This window comes from Brassica napus, unplaced genomic scaffold, assembly GCF_020379485.1.
Source record: "Brassica napus cultivar Da-Ae unplaced genomic scaffold, Da-Ae ScsIHWf_570;HRSCAF=852, whole genome shotgun sequence".
NCBI lineage: Eukaryota > Viridiplantae > Streptophyta > Magnoliopsida > Brassicales > Brassicaceae > Brassica > Brassica napus.
In genome coordinates this window covers 55531-73346 of record NW_026016631.1, presented here as the reverse complement: position 1 = coordinate 73346, position 17816 = coordinate 55531, and the positions used below count along the sequence as shown (strand labels likewise).

At 37.5% G+C, this 17816-nt stretch overlaps 3 protein-coding genes, 1 long non-coding RNA gene and 1 other non-coding gene across 7 annotated transcripts; 3 read left to right on the top strand and 2 right to left on the bottom strand.

The window, feature by feature from the left end:
* LOC106451591 lies at window positions 1-3138 on the bottom strand. Of its 2 annotated transcripts, none has more exons than XM_013893539.3 (9): window positions 2717-3138; window positions 2223-2330; window positions 2026-2108; window positions 1498-1946; window positions 1257-1420; window positions 1099-1184; window positions 881-1011; window positions 481-801; window positions 1-389 (listed from the first exon to the last, which is right to left on the bottom strand). In XM_013893539.3, exons 1-9 carry the CDS (start codon window positions 3038-3040, stop codon window positions 136-138), a joined length of 1920 nt encoding a protein of 639 aa, XP_013748993.2. In that variant the 5' UTR covers window positions 3041-3138; the 3' UTR covers window positions 1-135. The 2 variants fall into 2 exon arrangements, with proteins under 2 accessions (XP_013748993.2, XP_013748994.2); XM_013893540.3 differs by having other exon boundaries at window positions 2240-2330; window positions 2717-2949.
* A 1301-nt stretch (window positions 3139-4439) lies between these two features.
* On the top strand, window positions 4440-7030 carry BNAA05G14600D (sodium/calcium exchanger NCL). The gene is made up of 6 exons (XM_013893541.3): window positions 4440-4899; window positions 5179-5364; window positions 5457-5638; window positions 5721-5866; window positions 5939-6533; window positions 6613-7030. Exons 1-6 carry the CDS (start codon window positions 4500-4502, stop codon window positions 6859-6861), a joined length of 1758 nt encoding a protein of 585 aa, XP_013748995.2. The 5' UTR covers window positions 4440-4499; the 3' UTR covers window positions 6862-7030.
* A 234-nt stretch (window positions 7031-7264) lies between these two features.
* TRNAI-UAU lies at window positions 7265-7338 on the top strand. The gene has a single exon. It is a non-coding gene; the product is annotated as a tRNA-Ile (tRNA).
* A 2869-nt stretch (window positions 7339-10207) lies between these two features.
* LOC106454971 lies at window positions 10208-12375 on the top strand. Of its 2 annotated transcripts, XR_007336315.1 has the most exons (7): window positions 10211-10500; window positions 10604-10715; window positions 10810-10859; window positions 11025-11072; window positions 11136-11392; window positions 11640-11854; window positions 11992-12375. It is a non-coding gene; the product is annotated as an uncharacterized LOC106454971 (long non-coding RNA). The 2 variants fall into 2 exon arrangements; XR_007336314.1 differs by having other exon boundaries at window positions 10208-10500; window positions 10604-10859.
* Window positions 12376-15556: 3181 nt separating this feature from the next.
* Window positions 15557-17774, bottom strand: LOC106451596 (malate dehydrogenase 1, mitochondrial-like). The gene is made up of 7 exons (XM_013893544.3): window positions 17145-17774; window positions 16854-17027; window positions 16583-16751; window positions 16420-16481; window positions 16215-16336; window positions 16014-16131; window positions 15557-15925 (listed from the first exon to the last, which is right to left on the bottom strand). Exons 1-7 carry the CDS (start codon window positions 17385-17387, stop codon window positions 15788-15790), a joined length of 1026 nt encoding a protein of 341 aa, XP_013748998.2. The 5' UTR covers window positions 17388-17774; the 3' UTR covers window positions 15557-15787.
* Window positions 17775-17816: the final 42 nt, after the last annotated feature.

Genomic DNA, 17816 nt, shown 5'->3' with positions numbered 1-17816 from the left:
TTGTGAAGAAAAGAAAATTCAAATTTAAAATCTGTGTAAACATTTTAGTAGGTCCGTATTCTTACATCAAAGTGAATCTTACAACAAAAAAAATACAGTAAATATTTAGTAAACCAAGAATGTACCGTGTGTAAACTATTCTAAGTTGTATATCCTGTTCCAATTCTGTCTGTGTCTTCGCACAAAGTTGAATAATTCTGAACTGTTTCTACCATTCTCCAACATACCTATGTTGTTACTATCATTCTCAAGCATACACATGTTTTGTATGTTGTTTCTACAACTCTCCAGCAGACCATAAACTGTTGTAACATAACCAAACTCTGGTCCGTAGAGACGACTTGCACATGCCGCTTTGAAACTCATCAATCTCAACATCTCCAAATCTCCTATCAACATCAGAATTTACTTACAATTAGATAATTGAAAAGAAAAACACGAAGACTGAATCTGGAAGCAGGGTTGCATATAAAGATGTACCATTTATCTGTTCTGCCTCGAGCTTTTTCATTTCTGTCTCGAGTATCTCCGGGGAGAAATGGCGATTTAGCCACCACTTAGCTCTACGTGTCCATGAAGTACCGGTGAACATTCTAGGTGTCCGGTTGTATCGAACAGAGTATGTTTGTTGACACCCTTCTTCTCCATCTCTGTTGAGGCATACAGACATTCGATCTTCATCAACATTCTCAAAGAAGAGAATCAACATCTCTGCAAACTCTTTCCAAATTTGGGGCTCAGGGAAAGAAGCTTCTACATGCAATGCTATCATTTCTATTAGCGACTCTCTACTATACCCGTCTGCAAGTTTGAAAAACAAACGATATTAGAGACGGAATAAAAAAAAAATGTTCGATGGCTTGATGCTAAGTTTAAGTACCTTCTTTTGACATTTCAATAAGCTTCTTTAAGGTGGTTACACAACTAGGATCAATCTTTAAGACATCTTCGTAGCATTTTGCGAGCTCGTCGCTGTTATTATGAAACTTCTCCTTCATAGCAGCTCTAATCCTACAATTAAGCAAAACAAAGCTTGAATGTCTCAAGCAAAGATACTAAACTAATAGGGACTGAGAGAGAAAGAGATCATTTTTTTACCTGAAAGGTTTGATGTCATGTACTTTGTTACACATCTCCTCAACCAATTTCATAGCTTCATCTACACGGCCTCCAATTAAGAGAAGCTACAAGGAAAATCAAAAAGAAAACATATTAAAGGAAGGAACATTATGAGATTATGAGTCATCAATTTTTACCTGTACAAGAGGATGTAATGCAGCCAAAGATACATAACGAGGGGACTGCATAGTAAGCCGCAGATATGACACAGCGTCCTTATAAAAAGAATCATTGACTATCTTTCCATGGCAATCAGGATCTTCTGGTGGTTTAAAAGGAAGCAACCATGGATCCATCTTCCCTAACAAAACAACAAGAAGCCATGAAATCAACAGAACTGGTTGTGGGTTTTATAAAGCTAAAGAAAATTCTACTAACCAAGAATTTGAACAAGAGCGGGATCAAATGAAACTCCATCTCTCAAAGGCTCTTCGTTTTCTTCAGACGAGGCATAGATTCGTGGTGGTTCAGTAAAATGCTGACAACTCTCCTCCACTTTAACATTCTCCAGTTTTACCTTCACCTCCACCACTGACCCTGAGTCACGCGTCGAGGCATCAGAATTTACTTCGCAATTCCCGACAGAAGCCTCTGACACGTTTCTAACAGAACCCGAAGACTCCACAGAGTAAACAGACTCGTTCCTGGGTGAACACTCGGCCATAACACCAGATCCTGACTGAGACATGTTAGATATGCTGTCACTGCAGTCTGCGTCTTTAGGCTCCAGCTCCTCCGAGTATTTACGACACCACAGTCTGTAGCATGTGATTCCTATATATAGATTGGTCCGTGGAAGGTTTCCCAAATCACGGCTGCGCATCATGCTGCCAAAACAAGAAGAAGATCAGCCATCAAAACTAATTCAATCAAAAGCTAGTTCAATAAGATATCATTAAACTATACCCTATTGCGGCATACTCGGCCTCCTTCTCCATGCCATGCTCGAGTAAATGACAAATTTGTTCGAACCAAACCAAGAGCCTCTCCTGTTCGAACAACCAGTTAAACTCAAAGTCAGCCTTGGAACAATACTCAGTCAAAAGATAACAAACAAGTGCTTCTCATGCACAATCAAGCTAAATAAATCTAAAAAGAGGGACCTCTTTATGCTGTTTACCAATCTTCCCGATCCAAGTATCATATATTCTTTCAATCTCCTCAACATTGTTCTTGTCAGGTTGCAAGTGACTCACAATCTGTATTTGAGCCTGCAAGAAACAAAAAAAAAACAACACAAACCAGACCAAAAGGAACATGTAAGAAACAGACAGAGAAACAACAAACCAAATCATAAGTTCCATCAAAAAACAAATCAGTAAACAGGAACATGTAATGAACAGACAGCAACAACAACAAACAAAGCAAAGCACTAGCTTCATCATTTTTGGAGAGACAACAAAAGAAACAGGACATGTAAGAAACAAAGAACAACAACACCAAACAAGCAAAGCACTAGTTGTATCATTTTTAGAGAAAAAACAGAAAACAAAAACACAGAGAAAGGAACATGTAAGAAACAGACAGCAACAAGGAACAAAGCAAAGAACTAGTTTCATCATTTTTGGAGATTAAAAAAAAAAGAAAAAGAGAGAACCTCGTATTTGAGGCGGTTCATGGAAGGAGAACCATCTCTCATAGTCCCTTGCATCAAGACGCTAAGTACACCGCTAGCTTCTCTCCAGTTTCTCTGGCGAAGCAGCTCACTAAGGATCTTCGGCAACCGTTTGAGGTAGTTGCATCGGGTACTACTTCGCTCAAGCAGACTCAGAAGGTAAGATGGTTTCGCCACGCAGAGGACGGTTCTCTTGAACTTTCTATCTATGGCCTCGGCGGAGCTAACCACGCGGCGACGGTGCTTATTGTCTTTGATTGTGATGTCGTCATCAAGCTTCTCGGTCTTCACTTCGCTTTTCACCATTGCCTTATCTTCGATTCAGTTCAACAGTAAAAGGGAAATTAGGGTTTCTCTCCGCCGAATCGAGAATCAAGCGACGGGATGGTTCTGGCGATACGAAACTCTCCGGCGAGAAGCGATTCCCGCGGCAAGTGTGTATATATATATATAGAATCTGCAGATGATAAACCCTAGGCTTAAATAAGATACTCAATTGGGCCATTTAAATGGGTTTCTTAGCGAGGCCCAAGTATCTTTAGCCCAACTAAATCATAAGCATTTTAACCGAAATAATGTGAGCCTAACCTTTTAACCGACAAACCCTGAAACCGAAATTGTGAAGAACTAACCCAAATTTTATTTGGTTTCGATTCGGTTTATCTCCTTTTAAAATCCTGAACCGAACCAAATCGGTCTCTTCATTTTGTCTCATTTCTAAGAACCTAAACCGAACCAAATGAATTTCAGTCTGAAACCTGAACTGAACATACACATTTTTTTTACATCACCTCATAAACACATTTACCTTTTTAAGTACGATTTTGGTCAGCGTTTTTTTTTTAAAGTACAATTTTGGATTGATTTAGTATGGTATCGGCAAGTGTTGACTTATGTATTAGGCGCTTGTGATGGCCTGATTGGGCTTAATATACACGTGTCGCCGGTAACTAAATCCGGTAATAACGACTAACGACCGGTTCTGAGCTAAAAAGCACAGTTCCCGAATTGCCCTTCTTACCTACTTTTTTCTTATACCAGCCCATAACCTACATTAAATTTTTAAATCGGCCCCCAAAAGTTGTTGGATTAACGTTTAAACCAATTTTATTCTTTAACTTTCTTATTAATATATTCTAAAATTAGAACAGGCATATTCTATGATTCATGATTTTTTAAATTCATGTAGATACTTTAATATTCATGAAAAATACGACCAAATTGATGGCAACCATATATATGTTTATCATATTTCGAGGTCATATAGTATATTATTAGCTTAACCTTTTATAGAATATTACAATATCGAAATAGTGGGAAAAAGAACAAATGCTGAATAATTCAATGTTGAATTTGAGGAAGGCCATTAAGGTAGGGGAAGTAGTAGTAGTAGTAGTACACCGAGACTTTTATTTTGTCAATAAATTCTTTCTTATCTCTTTCTTGTTGAGGTGGATAAGTATTATAACAATTTTTATTAAATAAATTACAGCAACTAGAATGTTTGTTCTTTTTTTAATTAAAATATATGTACACAGAAGAAGTAAACCAATACGGTAAATAAAGCGAAAATGAAAGGTTGAAATGGTAAAATGACTCTGCTCTCTTCATCTTCCTTCCTTACTGCCCCCACACGATTTATACACACATAAGACACAACCATATCTTCTGTAATAAAAGCTCCGATTATATATATATATACACACATTACATACTCATCCTCACATGAACGTCATCGTTTGATCTTCTTTTCAAACACATCATCATGAGACTCAGATCTCTCTTCTCTCTCCTCTTCCTCGTCCTCTTCACCTCATCGGCTTACGCTCGGTACGTCGCTGTTCATCCATCTTCGGCCGATCTCATCTCCGATGGAATCAACGGTGGAAGTCTCGACTCCGGATCGATCATCAAAACCGTGGTCTCTGCTCCCCGGGCCGAGGAGAAAGAGGAGGCTTGTGAGCAGACGTATGGATTCATGCCGTGCACTAAGACGGCGCTTGGGAACGTGTTCTTGATTTTGGTTTATGGGTTTCTCATGTTCACGGCGGCGACGTATCTCTCCGCCGGAAGTGAGCTTTTGCTCGAGATCTTGGGACCTGGAATCGTCGGTGGTTTGTTTCTTCCCATGCTCGGAGCTCTTCCTGACGCTATGCTTATTATGGGTAAGGTTGAAAGGTTTATTCTTTATTGGTACTGTTTGAGGTTTGAGAGATAAAAAAAAGTGAATCTTTGTTAGGTTCTGTGAATCATATAGTTAGTTATATGATGATACGTTGATGGTAACTGATGATCTCATGTCTTCTGTTTTTTAGCCAATTTTTTTTTTTTTTTTGTGTCAATAGAATCTTTGTTTTTTTTTTGTGAAGTTTTATTTTTTTTTTCTTGATGGGGTCTCTCTTGAATTGTATTTTTTTTTTTTGCGTTGGGGTTTTATTTTGCAGTGTCTGGACTATCTGGAGATGCAGCAACTGCACAAAGCCAAGTATCTGTGGGAATGGGTTTGCTAGCTGGCTCCACCGTTATGCTTCTCACTGTAATCTGGGGAACTTGCACTGTTGTTGGCAAGTGTGACCTTCGTGATAACATTGCTCTTAACAACCAAGACACCAAAGGCTTCCATCTTAAAGGTAATAACAAGAAAGCAACCTCTATGTCTCTTGTGACATACAAAAAGGTGAAATGCTAATAACTGTTGTATTTTTGTTTTTTGTGTGTATAGATTCTGGTGTAACTGTTGATGTCTGGACCAGCTATGCCGCAAGAATAATGGCTATATCTGTTATTCCGTTCGTTATTGTCCAGCTTCCACAAGTGTTGAACTCCACATCTGGAAGACACTTGGCCGTGTTGGTTGCTCTAATCCTCTCGGTCCTAATGTTGATCTCCTACTGTGTATATCAGGTACATAGCCAGCCACTAGACTGGTGTCTCTTTGCTTTTTGCTTTCTCCATCTTGCTTATGAGATTGTTCTCTTTGTAATAGGTGTTCCAACCATGGATCCAAAGGAGAAGGCTTGCTTTTGCGAAGCACAAGCATGTTATATCAGGAATCCTAAGGCATTTGAAACAACATGCTTTGGGAAGACTTCTTGATGATGAAGGCCAGCCTGATGAACATGTCATTCGAAAGTAAGTCAAATTTTATTTCACCACTTGGCTCGGTTTTACCATGTGCTTTAAAGTTTTTAATCTGTTTATTAGGTTGTTTGATACAATTGATGCAAACAAGGACGGACGCTTATCAGCCACTGAACTCAAGGCGCTTATCATTGGTATCAGCTTTGAGGACATAGATTTTGACAAGGATGATGCTGTGGGAAGAGTTCTCCAAGATTTCGACAAGACTCTTGATGAGGAAGTTGATCAAGAAGAGTTTGTCCGTGGGATCAAGCATTGGCTTATTCAAGCAATGGGAGCTTCTGGTCATTCTGGTCCTGACGCTGGTCCTAGAACAATGAAGTTCCTTGACCATTTCCATGTGCAAACAAAGAGAGAGCATGCTTTGTTGGGAGACAATGAAAATGGTGAGAATGATGAGGAGTCTGGTGAAGTTGCAGACCCGAAATGGATCACCATCAAAGCAGCTTTACTGCTACTGTTGGGAGCAGCCATTGCAGCTGCATTTGCTGATCCTTTGGTGGACACAGTTAACAACTTCTCAGCAGCCACAGGGATCCCATCTTTCTTCATTTCCTTCATCGCCCTGCCTCTAGCCACCAACTCGAGTGAAGCCGTCTCTGCCATCATCTTCGCCTCTCGCAAAAAGATCAGAACCGCCTCCTTAACTTTCTCCGAGGTCTGTTTATTTTCCATGAAGGAATCATCTTTCTTGTCTCATTATACTTATTAATAAAACCATTTTTCTCTGTGTGTAGCTATGTGGTGGAGTGACAATGAACAACATTCTGTGTCTCTCGGTGTTCCTAGCAATCGTCTACGTTCGAGGACTGACATGGAACTTTTCATCAGAGGTGTTGGTGATTCTCATTGTTTGTCTGGTGATGGGATGTTTCGCTAGCTTCCGCACAACGTATCCTCTTTGGACATGTTTCATAGCATACTTGCTTTACCCATTCTCTTTGGGTCTGGTCTACATTCTTGACTACTGGTTTGGCTGGTCATAGAGAGATTCCCTCTCCTTCAAAGATTTGTTCTATTGAGTGTTTCTTTTTTTTTTTTTCTCTTCTTGTTTATGTTATGGATCAGAGAGTGTAAAAAACTCAAGTTACATTTCTGAGATTTATGTGTTTGCAACACTGTTATTAAAGCTAATCTTATGATCTTTTCTTGTTTCTTGAGTATGTATTCTTCTCCTTTCCCTTTTTACTGTTCTTTTAAGTTATATTACTCATGGATGTTAATATTCTACTATTGCTTCAACACTACTACCCAAAAAAAGAGTTTAAACCACATGTAATCTCATTCAGGGGCAGACGTTTATTGAAACAACTGATGATTGGTTCTTGCTGTTAATATCATTTGGATTCTGTTTCATTTTATATTAAAGCATAATATTATAATCAACAAGCTCCCGTAGCTCAGTTGGTTAGAGCGTTGGTCTTATGAGCCGAAGGTCGCGGGTTCGAGCCCCGCCGGGAGCAAATTTTGATTTTATTTTAATTTTAGAAATTTCCTCATAAACTTGTCAACTTTTTTCCCATTTTGGATTCATGTCTTATTCAACATTAGCATATTAGGTTCAGGCTTCCTATCGTTTTTATTTATTTACTACTGCTGCAATTTGAGTTTCTTATGTCCACTACTTTCATCTCATATTTATCATATCACATGTTAGTGAAGTGTTGAGCTTCTCCATGACATTTACATATTAACAACAATATTTTCAAAGTATCAATAGCGAAAAATTTAACACGTTTTCACCAAAATAACATTAATCATGCTAGTTTAACTATGTGTTAACAATGCACTGTTGATCTGGAAAGAAAGAGAGTTGCTATTCCTTTCCAATTTTTTTCATTTCGACCAACATTGGTGTCTTCATGTACTAGTAATCTCATGTCCCTTTCTATTTTTACTTATTAAAGACTATTATGGGGTTGATTGGTAAGTGCTGTGATTTCATTTTTTGACTGTAGAAATATTGCTGTGGTTTTTATTGCTTTGGCTTTAGATTTTTAATTTTTAAAAGTCTTTAAATTTGGGCTGTAGGTTTTTGTCTCTGCAGAGAAATTGTAAAGACAAAAATTCAAAGAAGTGCTGTGGATTTTATAAAATGGCTGTGAACTTTAAAAAAAATAGAAATCAAGATTGGTGTAGATTTAGTGCTCTAGAAAGAAATGAGGCTGTAGAGAGAACTCACAGCCACTACCAATCACACCCTATATCACACACTCAAGTTTGGTGGATCTCTTACACTTCTTTTTTTTTTTTTTTTTTTTTTCTCAATTGAAATTTTCATTAAAGGGCAAAAAGCCCATAACACATATTACAAAAAACCCAAGGAAACGGGCCCAAAGAAAACAAATCACAAGCATGGCCCAAGGCCCATCTGCGATACCCAATGATCCCGAAGGAGCTCCGCCGCCGCGCGGACAAACGCTGCGGCTCCGACGACGCCTCCCTTCGAAACGCCACCAGTTACACCAACCATCGATTCACCCTTAGGAATCGGAAACCACCCACTCAGAACCATCACCGCCGCAAACGCTTTCCACTCAGGTGAATCTAAACTCGGAGAGCGTCAATCGAAAATTCGAGATCTCATCCGACACCGTTCAACCCCATCACCGAGATAGAAGCTTCGCGCGACCCAACACCTTTAACCGCGGTCGAGCTTCGATCACCCACCTACGAGATCTCCACCCACCCAACCAATCCAGAACCGTGAAACTAAAAATAGAGAAAACAAACCCTAAAACGAAACCTAGGGACCAAAAACGGCAAGGCAAAGCAACGAAACACTTTCACCCCCCGAGATCTAGACCGACGACGTCAGAGCTGCGGAAGCCTCCACCTCGCAGGGACAGGAACCGGCGTCGACGGAGCTGAAGAAGCCTCCACCTCCCGGAGACAAACCAAAGAAACCGAACGAAAAACCTCACCGCGCCTACCTCACCACATCCGCGCCCTTACGCCAGAGACAGGTCCGCCATGGATGGCCTTGTTCCAGAGCTCGGGCAAGGCGGTTGGGAGAGGAGACAAGACCGAAGCAGAAATCAACAGCTTTGCTGGTGGCTAGAGGGCTCCGGTGACGGCACGCGCGCTCACGCGCCGCCAGTCACCGGACCCGATTACAGATCCCCTTTCTCTTTCTTACTTTCTCTCTTTCTTTAACTTTAGGAATGCATTTCTGTTATCTCTTACACTTCTTAAAGTAAGTGTTTAAAAAAAAACATATTATTCTACACTAGACATCAATATCCTTGTTCACTTTTTCATTACATGTTTACTTTAAATAGCCACTAGTAAAAGAACTTTTAAGAAATTGTTTTTTTTTTTTCAAATTTGTAACTGCTTAATGAAATAAGAAATGAGCAAAGGGAATGTTTTACCTTAAGCTCATGTTGAGTAGGAGGAGACTTGTCTGGAGAAGGCATGAAGTCTACACCCATAAAGCCTAAACCACTGCGCTTAAAATCTATTGGTTTTGGTTGAATTGGTACGTGTATACCTTGCGCTGAAGCTCTCAGTCCTCTTCTTTTGTATTTCATGGAAATCATCATGTCATAAGCTTTTCTTGAGTAATGAGTACTGGGTGGAGGAGGATACGAGAGAGATGGTAATAAGGATTGAGATTGTGGTGAGTGAGTCTTGTCTTTTATCTCCATGGTGAATCGTGAATGTTCAGATTGGAGAAGGTGAAGATGAGTAATATGAGATTTTTTTTTCTGAGATTAAATGGGTATTCAATTTAGAAGTTCAACTGAATTTGAAATAATTGAAGTGTACATGAAATTCTTATGTTATTCAGTTATATATGTATATCATCGATTCTTTTAAATTTTTGTGTTATTGGATTATGAATTTGAAATTATTCTACTAAAATACTTTAAATATAGTGTTATCCAATTCACTAATCTATCCTATACTAAAAGGAAGATATAGAATGATTTAAGCCTATCCACGTAAGCAAATATATTCTCCCAATCAAATCATTTGATTAATACACGTAGGATACCGGAGGCGTTTGTTTTTGGTTTACTGGATTCGTCTTTATCGGTTTAATAATAAAAACCCACACCCGAGACGGATATAGCGACTGTGAACTGGGCTTCGATTACGATTGTGAACTGGGCTTTATTGGTTAATACAAGGTGGATCTCATATGCATTTTTAATAATTATAGATCTCATATGCATTTTTAATAATTATACGAATACCTATAGGTAAGTATTGATTTTGCATGTACCTAGAACATAGTCTGACGCATATATAATGGACGAATTTCACTTAAATTCTATATAACAAAATAATTATAAGGCACCAAATATTTAGAACATGGTTTACTGGGCTTGGTCTCTTATAGGATAGATATTAAAAAAAAACAACACGAGACGGAAACCCCGATGCTTTGCGCCTCCATCTCTTCGTCTTCTCCCTTTGCTCTTCATCGTAACAGATCTCTCGATCCACATCTCTACAATCAGTACCCCACGACATCTCGATCCATCAATTCTTCTTGATGAGTTCCTTTCCGTTTGCTCTTCTCCTCCTCCTTTATATACTGTTATTCTCTTTCGAGTGGAAACCAAACCTCGAACTTTGGGAGCAAGCCGCTTTGGTTTTCAAATCCACCAATTCGGGTAAGACTACCTTATACTCATTGAGGAAAAAGCATTGGTTCATATTTTTTTCCCGTTCTTTGTTGTTTGTAAATTTATCTTTTGTTGTTTGTACAACATCTAGAACATGTGATCAAGCCAACCTTTCTAGGCGTCCATATGATTATTAACAGAAAATGTGAGAGCTGGAATATAAACTTAGTAGTCATGGAAAGCCGCTACCATCTGAAACTGGGGTAAAATTGTGTATTTTTTATCTTTAATTTTTATTTTTAGATATTAAGATTTGATTACTGTTAAAAAAAGGGTTTGATTACTGTTATGGTGCAGGGAAAGTTATTACTTTTCGATCAAATATTCAAGAAGTGTGTTGATGGAGTGTATGTCTTTGCCACTTTTGCTGCTAATATTTATAAATTTAAACCATGAGTTGTTATAGTAATTGAGTTCCTATAACTCTTAACCAATATAAAGTGAATCAGCAACAAAACAAAACATACAATAACCATCTTTCATCTTTCTTTGTGTGCTTCTTTTACTACCAGGTTCATGCGACCTTGATGGATCTGGTTCACAAGTCTGTGAATGAGACGGTACGTTCTGTTCTTCTGTTTGTACTATATATACGATCTTAAGACTTATTTACTTTGGCTCAGTGTTATAGACGGCTTGAACATGTGTAAGGATTGAACCAATACCAAACTCTGAGTGCGGCGATGAAAAATACAGCCATAGAGTCAGTGAACAAGAAGTGGGAGGGAAGTAAGAACGCAACACTGCAGCTGGTGGACATGGAGTGCAGTTACATCACTGTTGATTTCTTCAGGAAGCTCTCCACAGCTCTGAGAATACCGAGTGTTTTGCTCCATTGTGGTCGGTGTGATTCAGTCCAGAGAATATTGCTGATGCTTAGGTATGAAATTGTGACTGCCTCTACTCTTGCAAATGGTGGTTTGGCAATGAAAAGTGTATGTATTAAAGGAAATTGTGTTATTTCTGGTCAAACCATGATTACCAATTCCAAAATTCAAAATGAGAATTCGGGGGACAGCTCCACTTTGCATGCAAATCTTTCATGTTGATTTTTTCCATATTCTTCCCCTCACGGGTAATTTTCCATTAAAATATTCAATTCAATCCTTGCTTCTTTTGTTTGACAGCTAAGCTTCCACAAACCATGGACAGGAAGAGGAGAAGCGTTTTTTGAGGGAGCTATTGAGGCAGAGAGGAAGCGCAAGAGAAGAAGAAGAAGAAAAGGTACAAGAGAGAGAAAAGTGAGAAGCTGGAGAGAGAAAACCTGCTAGAGTAAGAGTGAGATAAGAAAAGGAATTTGCTGTTGGAAACGGAACTTGGGAATGGACCGGCTGCTACACAAGTAAGTTATAATTTCTTTCCGACTCACTACTTATAATTCACTCAATAAAGGTCACACAATTACTCAGTCTATGCAAAGAAAATCAGTACTCTTTAGTTCACTGCAACAATCTTCATACTAAGACATAATATTTGCAGAGATTTCTGAATCAATGGACGTGAATTGCCGTATTAATACATAGAAGAAACGATTTCAAGAGGTATGGCCGAAAATGTCTGCTTTCTCTGGTTAGAGTAAGACAACATGGGATATACTTGGCGTGAAGCTTTCATGGAGACAATTGAGACGGACGATGGTTGTTCTTTCTTATACTTGGATCTCTGAAGAAAGAAGAACCATCCTTTTTATTTAATCACAACTACTTATCAAATATGTGAAAGCGGTGGGAAAATGGGTTCGGTGGTTATGGCTGAGGGATACTTTGTTTTGTTATGGTTATGGAACTATGCGGGTTTCTATTTAACCACCGGACTGACGCTGTGTTTGTTGAGTTAAGGGCAAGAGAGTCTGTTTTTGTAGTATCTTCTGTTCGAGGTTTACACTCTTGCAGGAATGGTGATCTCACCAAACTCGAGAGGTATCACAATCGGAGACCTTGGTTCTATCGTGATATTAATAATTTTGGGCTTGGTAGTTCTTCCATGATGTTAGTCCTCGGTCTGTGTGAGGCCAAACTGGTTCCATCATCACTACCTTTTTGAATCATAAGACAACTTTCTACTTGAACTCTAAAAGGAAACACAAAAACTCTGATGAGTGATGACTAATTGACCTTAAGGTACTTTTGAGTAGAAGTTTCCCAAATTAATTTTTTTTCCTTAATCATGCTATTTGGTTAACATGTTTCCCATATTTTCATAAAAACTCAAGTAAAAGAGAAAAGAATAACAAAACTTTAACTAAGATTCAGTTTACTTTTTATAAATTTGTTTACCAGCTGATATGTATTTTTTATATTTTGAAAAGAAAGATGTGAATTTGAATAATATCCAATTTGTAGTCACCAAAAACAACAGAAAAGAATAGTTATGTCTAATAATTTATTGTCTAAGTATATAAAATATTATATAAACTCTAAAATAATCTAAATTTAATTAAAATACATAGGAGTTTGATAAAAATATATATGAACAAATCCGGGCGTAGCCCGGAAAAATCTCTAGTTCTATTAAATATTTTTGTCATTCAATTTTTGGTGGATTTCATGGTTATTCTATTTGAAAAAATTTAATGGAAAACTTATTATATTATGTAATGAACCAATTCTAAGATTTAAGTTAGGATTTGAAGATAATTCTTTATATCATTTATTTATTATATATGTACGTCAAAGTTATTGAGACAATGGACTTAGAAATGTAATGTTCATTATCAATTGAAAAAATATATTATCTTTTTGACAAAATGACAAACGTATATTGTTTGTTGTAATCCATATTACAATAGGGGAACAAACTTTTTTATATTCTGTTATAGTCTTATCTTTACATCTTTAAATAATGATATACATGTCGACAAAAAAAAATGATATACAAATAATTGGCTTTTTATTACTTTTTTGTTAGTAGATTTTTTATTCTACTTTTTAAAATGACTTTCTCTACCTATCTAGTACCAAAATGATTTTTGGTTTTATTATTTGTGTTATGGCTTTATTCTACATCTTTATTATGATTTTTTATTCTACTTTTCAAATTTTGGGTTTTTCATACAAAGATTCAAAAACTCATGAAATTTAACAGAATTGATTTCTATCAAATTTAATTGTATTCCTTTAAAATCTAAAACAAAAGAATTAGAGAAATGCATTAAAATCTCAAATCCTTTAAAATAATTCAAATCTATTATTTTCCCTATGCTCTGATATGGCGCAATAGGAATAGACAAAAGTCTATTTTATTGTAATAAAAATTTATCATAATTAAAGAAAGGAGCGAATGGTACAATTTCGTCAATTCAAATTAAAAGGTTAATAATATAGAGTTAGTCGGTGACTTAGGAGGTGGTGTTGAATTCAACAATTTAATTGACATCAAAGCATAGGGAAAATTTTACCATGTGTCATTCTATTTTAACGATCTAAAAATTCTCTTTCGGAAATTTGTTTATAGGACTTTCCTACTCATTTCAATGGAGGCCCAATTGTTTTTAGAATACAAGCCATTATCGAAGACATAGTATCTGCTGAATAAAATAGCATTGTCTCTTCGGATCACAGTTCCTCCGATCAACGCATGTGTAACAGCTTCAGTTTTCGTCGATGTTCTACATTAATCCAAGCATTTATGTTGTTTCCACCACTTCTCCTACTCTCTCCAAAGGTAACCGATTAAAGCTCTGACTATAAATGTTTGCTTCGAAGCTCTTACCAGGGAGGATCGAACAGTCCTTCTGAGTGTTCTTAGGTCAGTTTTACTAGGACGAAGCAAAGATTTTGGGTTTACTTTAGGCATTTCTTTTAGCTACTAAGATGATTCATTGGATTGGACTTTGCTTTGAGGATTATCTCTTCATCTTTACTTTGAATGTTATTTTCATTTTTGAAAGTTTTTGTAACCTTTAGTAGTGGTTCCTGCTTTTGCTGATTCAATGTCATTAAAATGATTTAGAGCAACGGACTTTGGTCTGAGGATTGTCTCTGTAACTCGAGATTGTTATTATGTATGTTTGTGCTTATTTTGTATCTTTTTGCTGAACAAGTTGTAGTATTTAGCCTGGCTACGCTCTGCTGTCCTTGAGAACTTGAGTCCCATTGTCATGAAGCGAGGTTCTCAGAGTACATATATTAGAAGACATGTTTTCTTACATCAGAGACTCCATTCTATTATTATTACACATAATAACACTTGTGTTGTTGTTTCAGATACATAGAGGGAAAGTGACAGTTATAATCGTGACAGTTAGATAATTAATCACCATTTAGCGGGACATGCCCCAGAGCGATTTTGATACAGTTCAGTTTTGAAGGGTTCTTATTAAGCTTTCTCATCCTCTTCTAGCTGGATCTACTATGGATTCTTGTGTTATCCTTTAGTGGATTTGTTATTCCTTCCTCTCTGCTGTGATATCTTGTATTGTTTGAATGAGTTTTCTCTCTTGAATTATGACGTCAAGTGTTAGTTGAGTATGTTTAATGCTTTAGTTAAGATGTCATCAAAGTATGTGTAGTGCTAAAGTTTAAGAGCTAGATCTCAGAATATCATTTCCATATGGGGAAAATCGCATTTTAAACCATGAAGGTGTAAGAAGATAGCACTTTAAATCTTGGTGCTCAAAAACTCACACTTCAAACCCTCAAACCAATTATATTAGCACATTAAACTTTGAAACTAACTTACTTCTTTGCCAACAAAGAAGTAAGTTAGTTTCAAAGTTTAATGTGCTTATATAATTGGTTTGAGGGTTTGAAGTGTGAGTTTTTGAGCACCAAGATTTAAAGTGCTATCTTTTTACACCTTCATGGTTTAAAATACGATTTTCCCTTTCCATATGGACTGTTTTGTCTTAATTCCAGACCAGTGTGTGATTTCCACAGATGAATGTGAAAACTGATCTTGCTTCTTGATTTTGAATGAATCAATTGATCCATAAAAAGAAAGACATGATTGAACTAAGGAAACGTTGAACAAGTGATTTTTTTTTAACCAATTACTTTTGTATGAAACCATAATTCAAACAAATATAGTACTGCAAAACCAGAAAGAAAGTAACACATATGCAGCATTAAGAAGAATCAACCACACTTGTGATCTGTTTATGAAAAAAAAAGTATCATTGTTCCAAAAGGAAGAAATAATCGTAACATAAACTGACATGTTCATTGGTAATGAACCAAAGAGCCTAACACATATATTTATTGATGCAACCCAATAAAGGGAGGGAAGGCAATTATAACCGGAAAATTGGAGAATAAACCGAGTCGAATCGGTTTAATCATTGGTTGGCAAACTTAACTCCCTTCTCGATAGAAGACTTGAGTTCTGGCTTCAGTGCTTCCAACCCTTCCTTCTCAAAGTCTGAGAGTGGCCCCAAATCAAGAACCTCCTCCACACCGTTCTTCCCCAACCTCACCTGAATCACACAACCAAACCATCACATTCATCAACTCAGTCACGAGCACATTGTGTGTTTGATTGATGCTCTAAGTTTAGAGGATTACCTTTGAGGCAAAGAAAGGAAGCTCAGTGATTGTGGATTGCACGTATGAGCATTCTACAACATCGGGAACTCCGTTGAGTCCCTTCAAGCATGCATCAGCAAAGAGTGCTCCAGCATAGCTGTAACAACGATCACATTACACAAGTTGAGGATAAAAAAAGTGAGAACAATTATGAAAAGGCCAGTGTGGCATAACACTTACGCCATAGACAATGTAGCTGAACCTTTTCCTGCTTTAGCCTCCACAACTTCTGTACCTCCATCTTGAGTACGCTTGGTGAGGGCTGTGAGTACATCACCTGACAAGTTGGCTTGAGGAGTGGCCTACATTGTTTACAAACAGAGTGACTTGAAGAACAAGTAACAAATAAGACATTCAACCATATAGAGAGGAATTGAGAGGTAACCTGGGAGAAGAGTGGGAGAATAGTAACCCCAGCATGACCACCAATCACAGGAACGTTCACTTCTGCAGAGACAAGAAGCATTCAAAGACTCAGGCAGGCTTTGTAAAGAAAACATCCTTGAACCCATATGATTACAAAAGAGGGGAAAAAAAAGAAGACAAACCTGCAACAGGGACATTAGCTTTTCCAGCATAGAAAGTCTTGGCCCTAACAACGTCAAGAGTGGTAACACCAAACAGCTTCTTCTCATCGTACATACCAGCCTTCCTGAAGATCTCTGCTGCAATTGGAACAGTAGAGTTCACTGGGTTGCTGATCATATTAACAAGTGCCTGTTTCAAAACAAAATAATAAATCCCACTGGTCAAGAAACCACAAAAGGAGACATCTTTTACACCTAAAAATCAACAAACATTTATTGCAAAGAGGCTTACATGAGGGCAGTACTTGGCGATGGCAGAGCAAAGGTTCTTGACAATGCCAGCATTGATGTTGAAAAGATCATCACGGGTCATACCAGGCTTCCTGGGAACACCAGCAGGGATGATAACAAGGTCAGCTCCTTCAAGAGCTTTCGCCAAGTTATCATCTCCCATGTACCCAACAACCTATATAAACCATACAAAATTAATCAAGAATTCATTTCAAAGACATCCAAAGTAAACGACTTTATTGAATCTAATAAGCTACGATGAATATCAGAGAATGGTAGAATATATATATACCTCAGATCTGGTGTTGATGTGACCAACATCAGCGGCAACTCCAGGTGTGTTTGCGATATCGTAGAGTGAGAGGCTAGAGACGAGGGGGTTGAGTTTCATGAGGAGAGCCAGAGGCTGACCGATTCCACCGGCGGCTCCCAAGATGGCGACTTTACGCTCCGGGACCGATCCGGAAGACAAGTTACGGCGGATAAGCGACTGCTTCGCCGACGAGGAGGATCGGACAAGCATGGATCTGAACATTTTGAGATGAGAGAAAGAAGATCTAGAGGATATGTCTTTTAGAGTTTATGTGGTGAAACTCTGGCGAGACACTCGATGATGATCACATATGTAATGTAATGACACTCTGCTTTTAATGCTTCCAGGTCTTTTGGGGTTTTTAGATGTTTTGAATTATTTTGGGTTAATTTTGCGTAAAATTTAAAACTGGGATACTTGTTTGTAATATTGAAGCTTTTTTAAGTTTAATTTAGTTTTAGAGGAATAAAAGCTGGATATTTTATTTTGAACTTTGTGGAAACATGATTCTATCGGATTAATCAGAAGTAAAGATGCTATACACTATTCAAGTAATAATCTCTATTCAAGTTTCAGAGTATACAATCTGTTTTATTTATTGAAAATAAAATCTTGTGTTAGCTGAGAGTTTTAGAAATTTGTATTAAAATG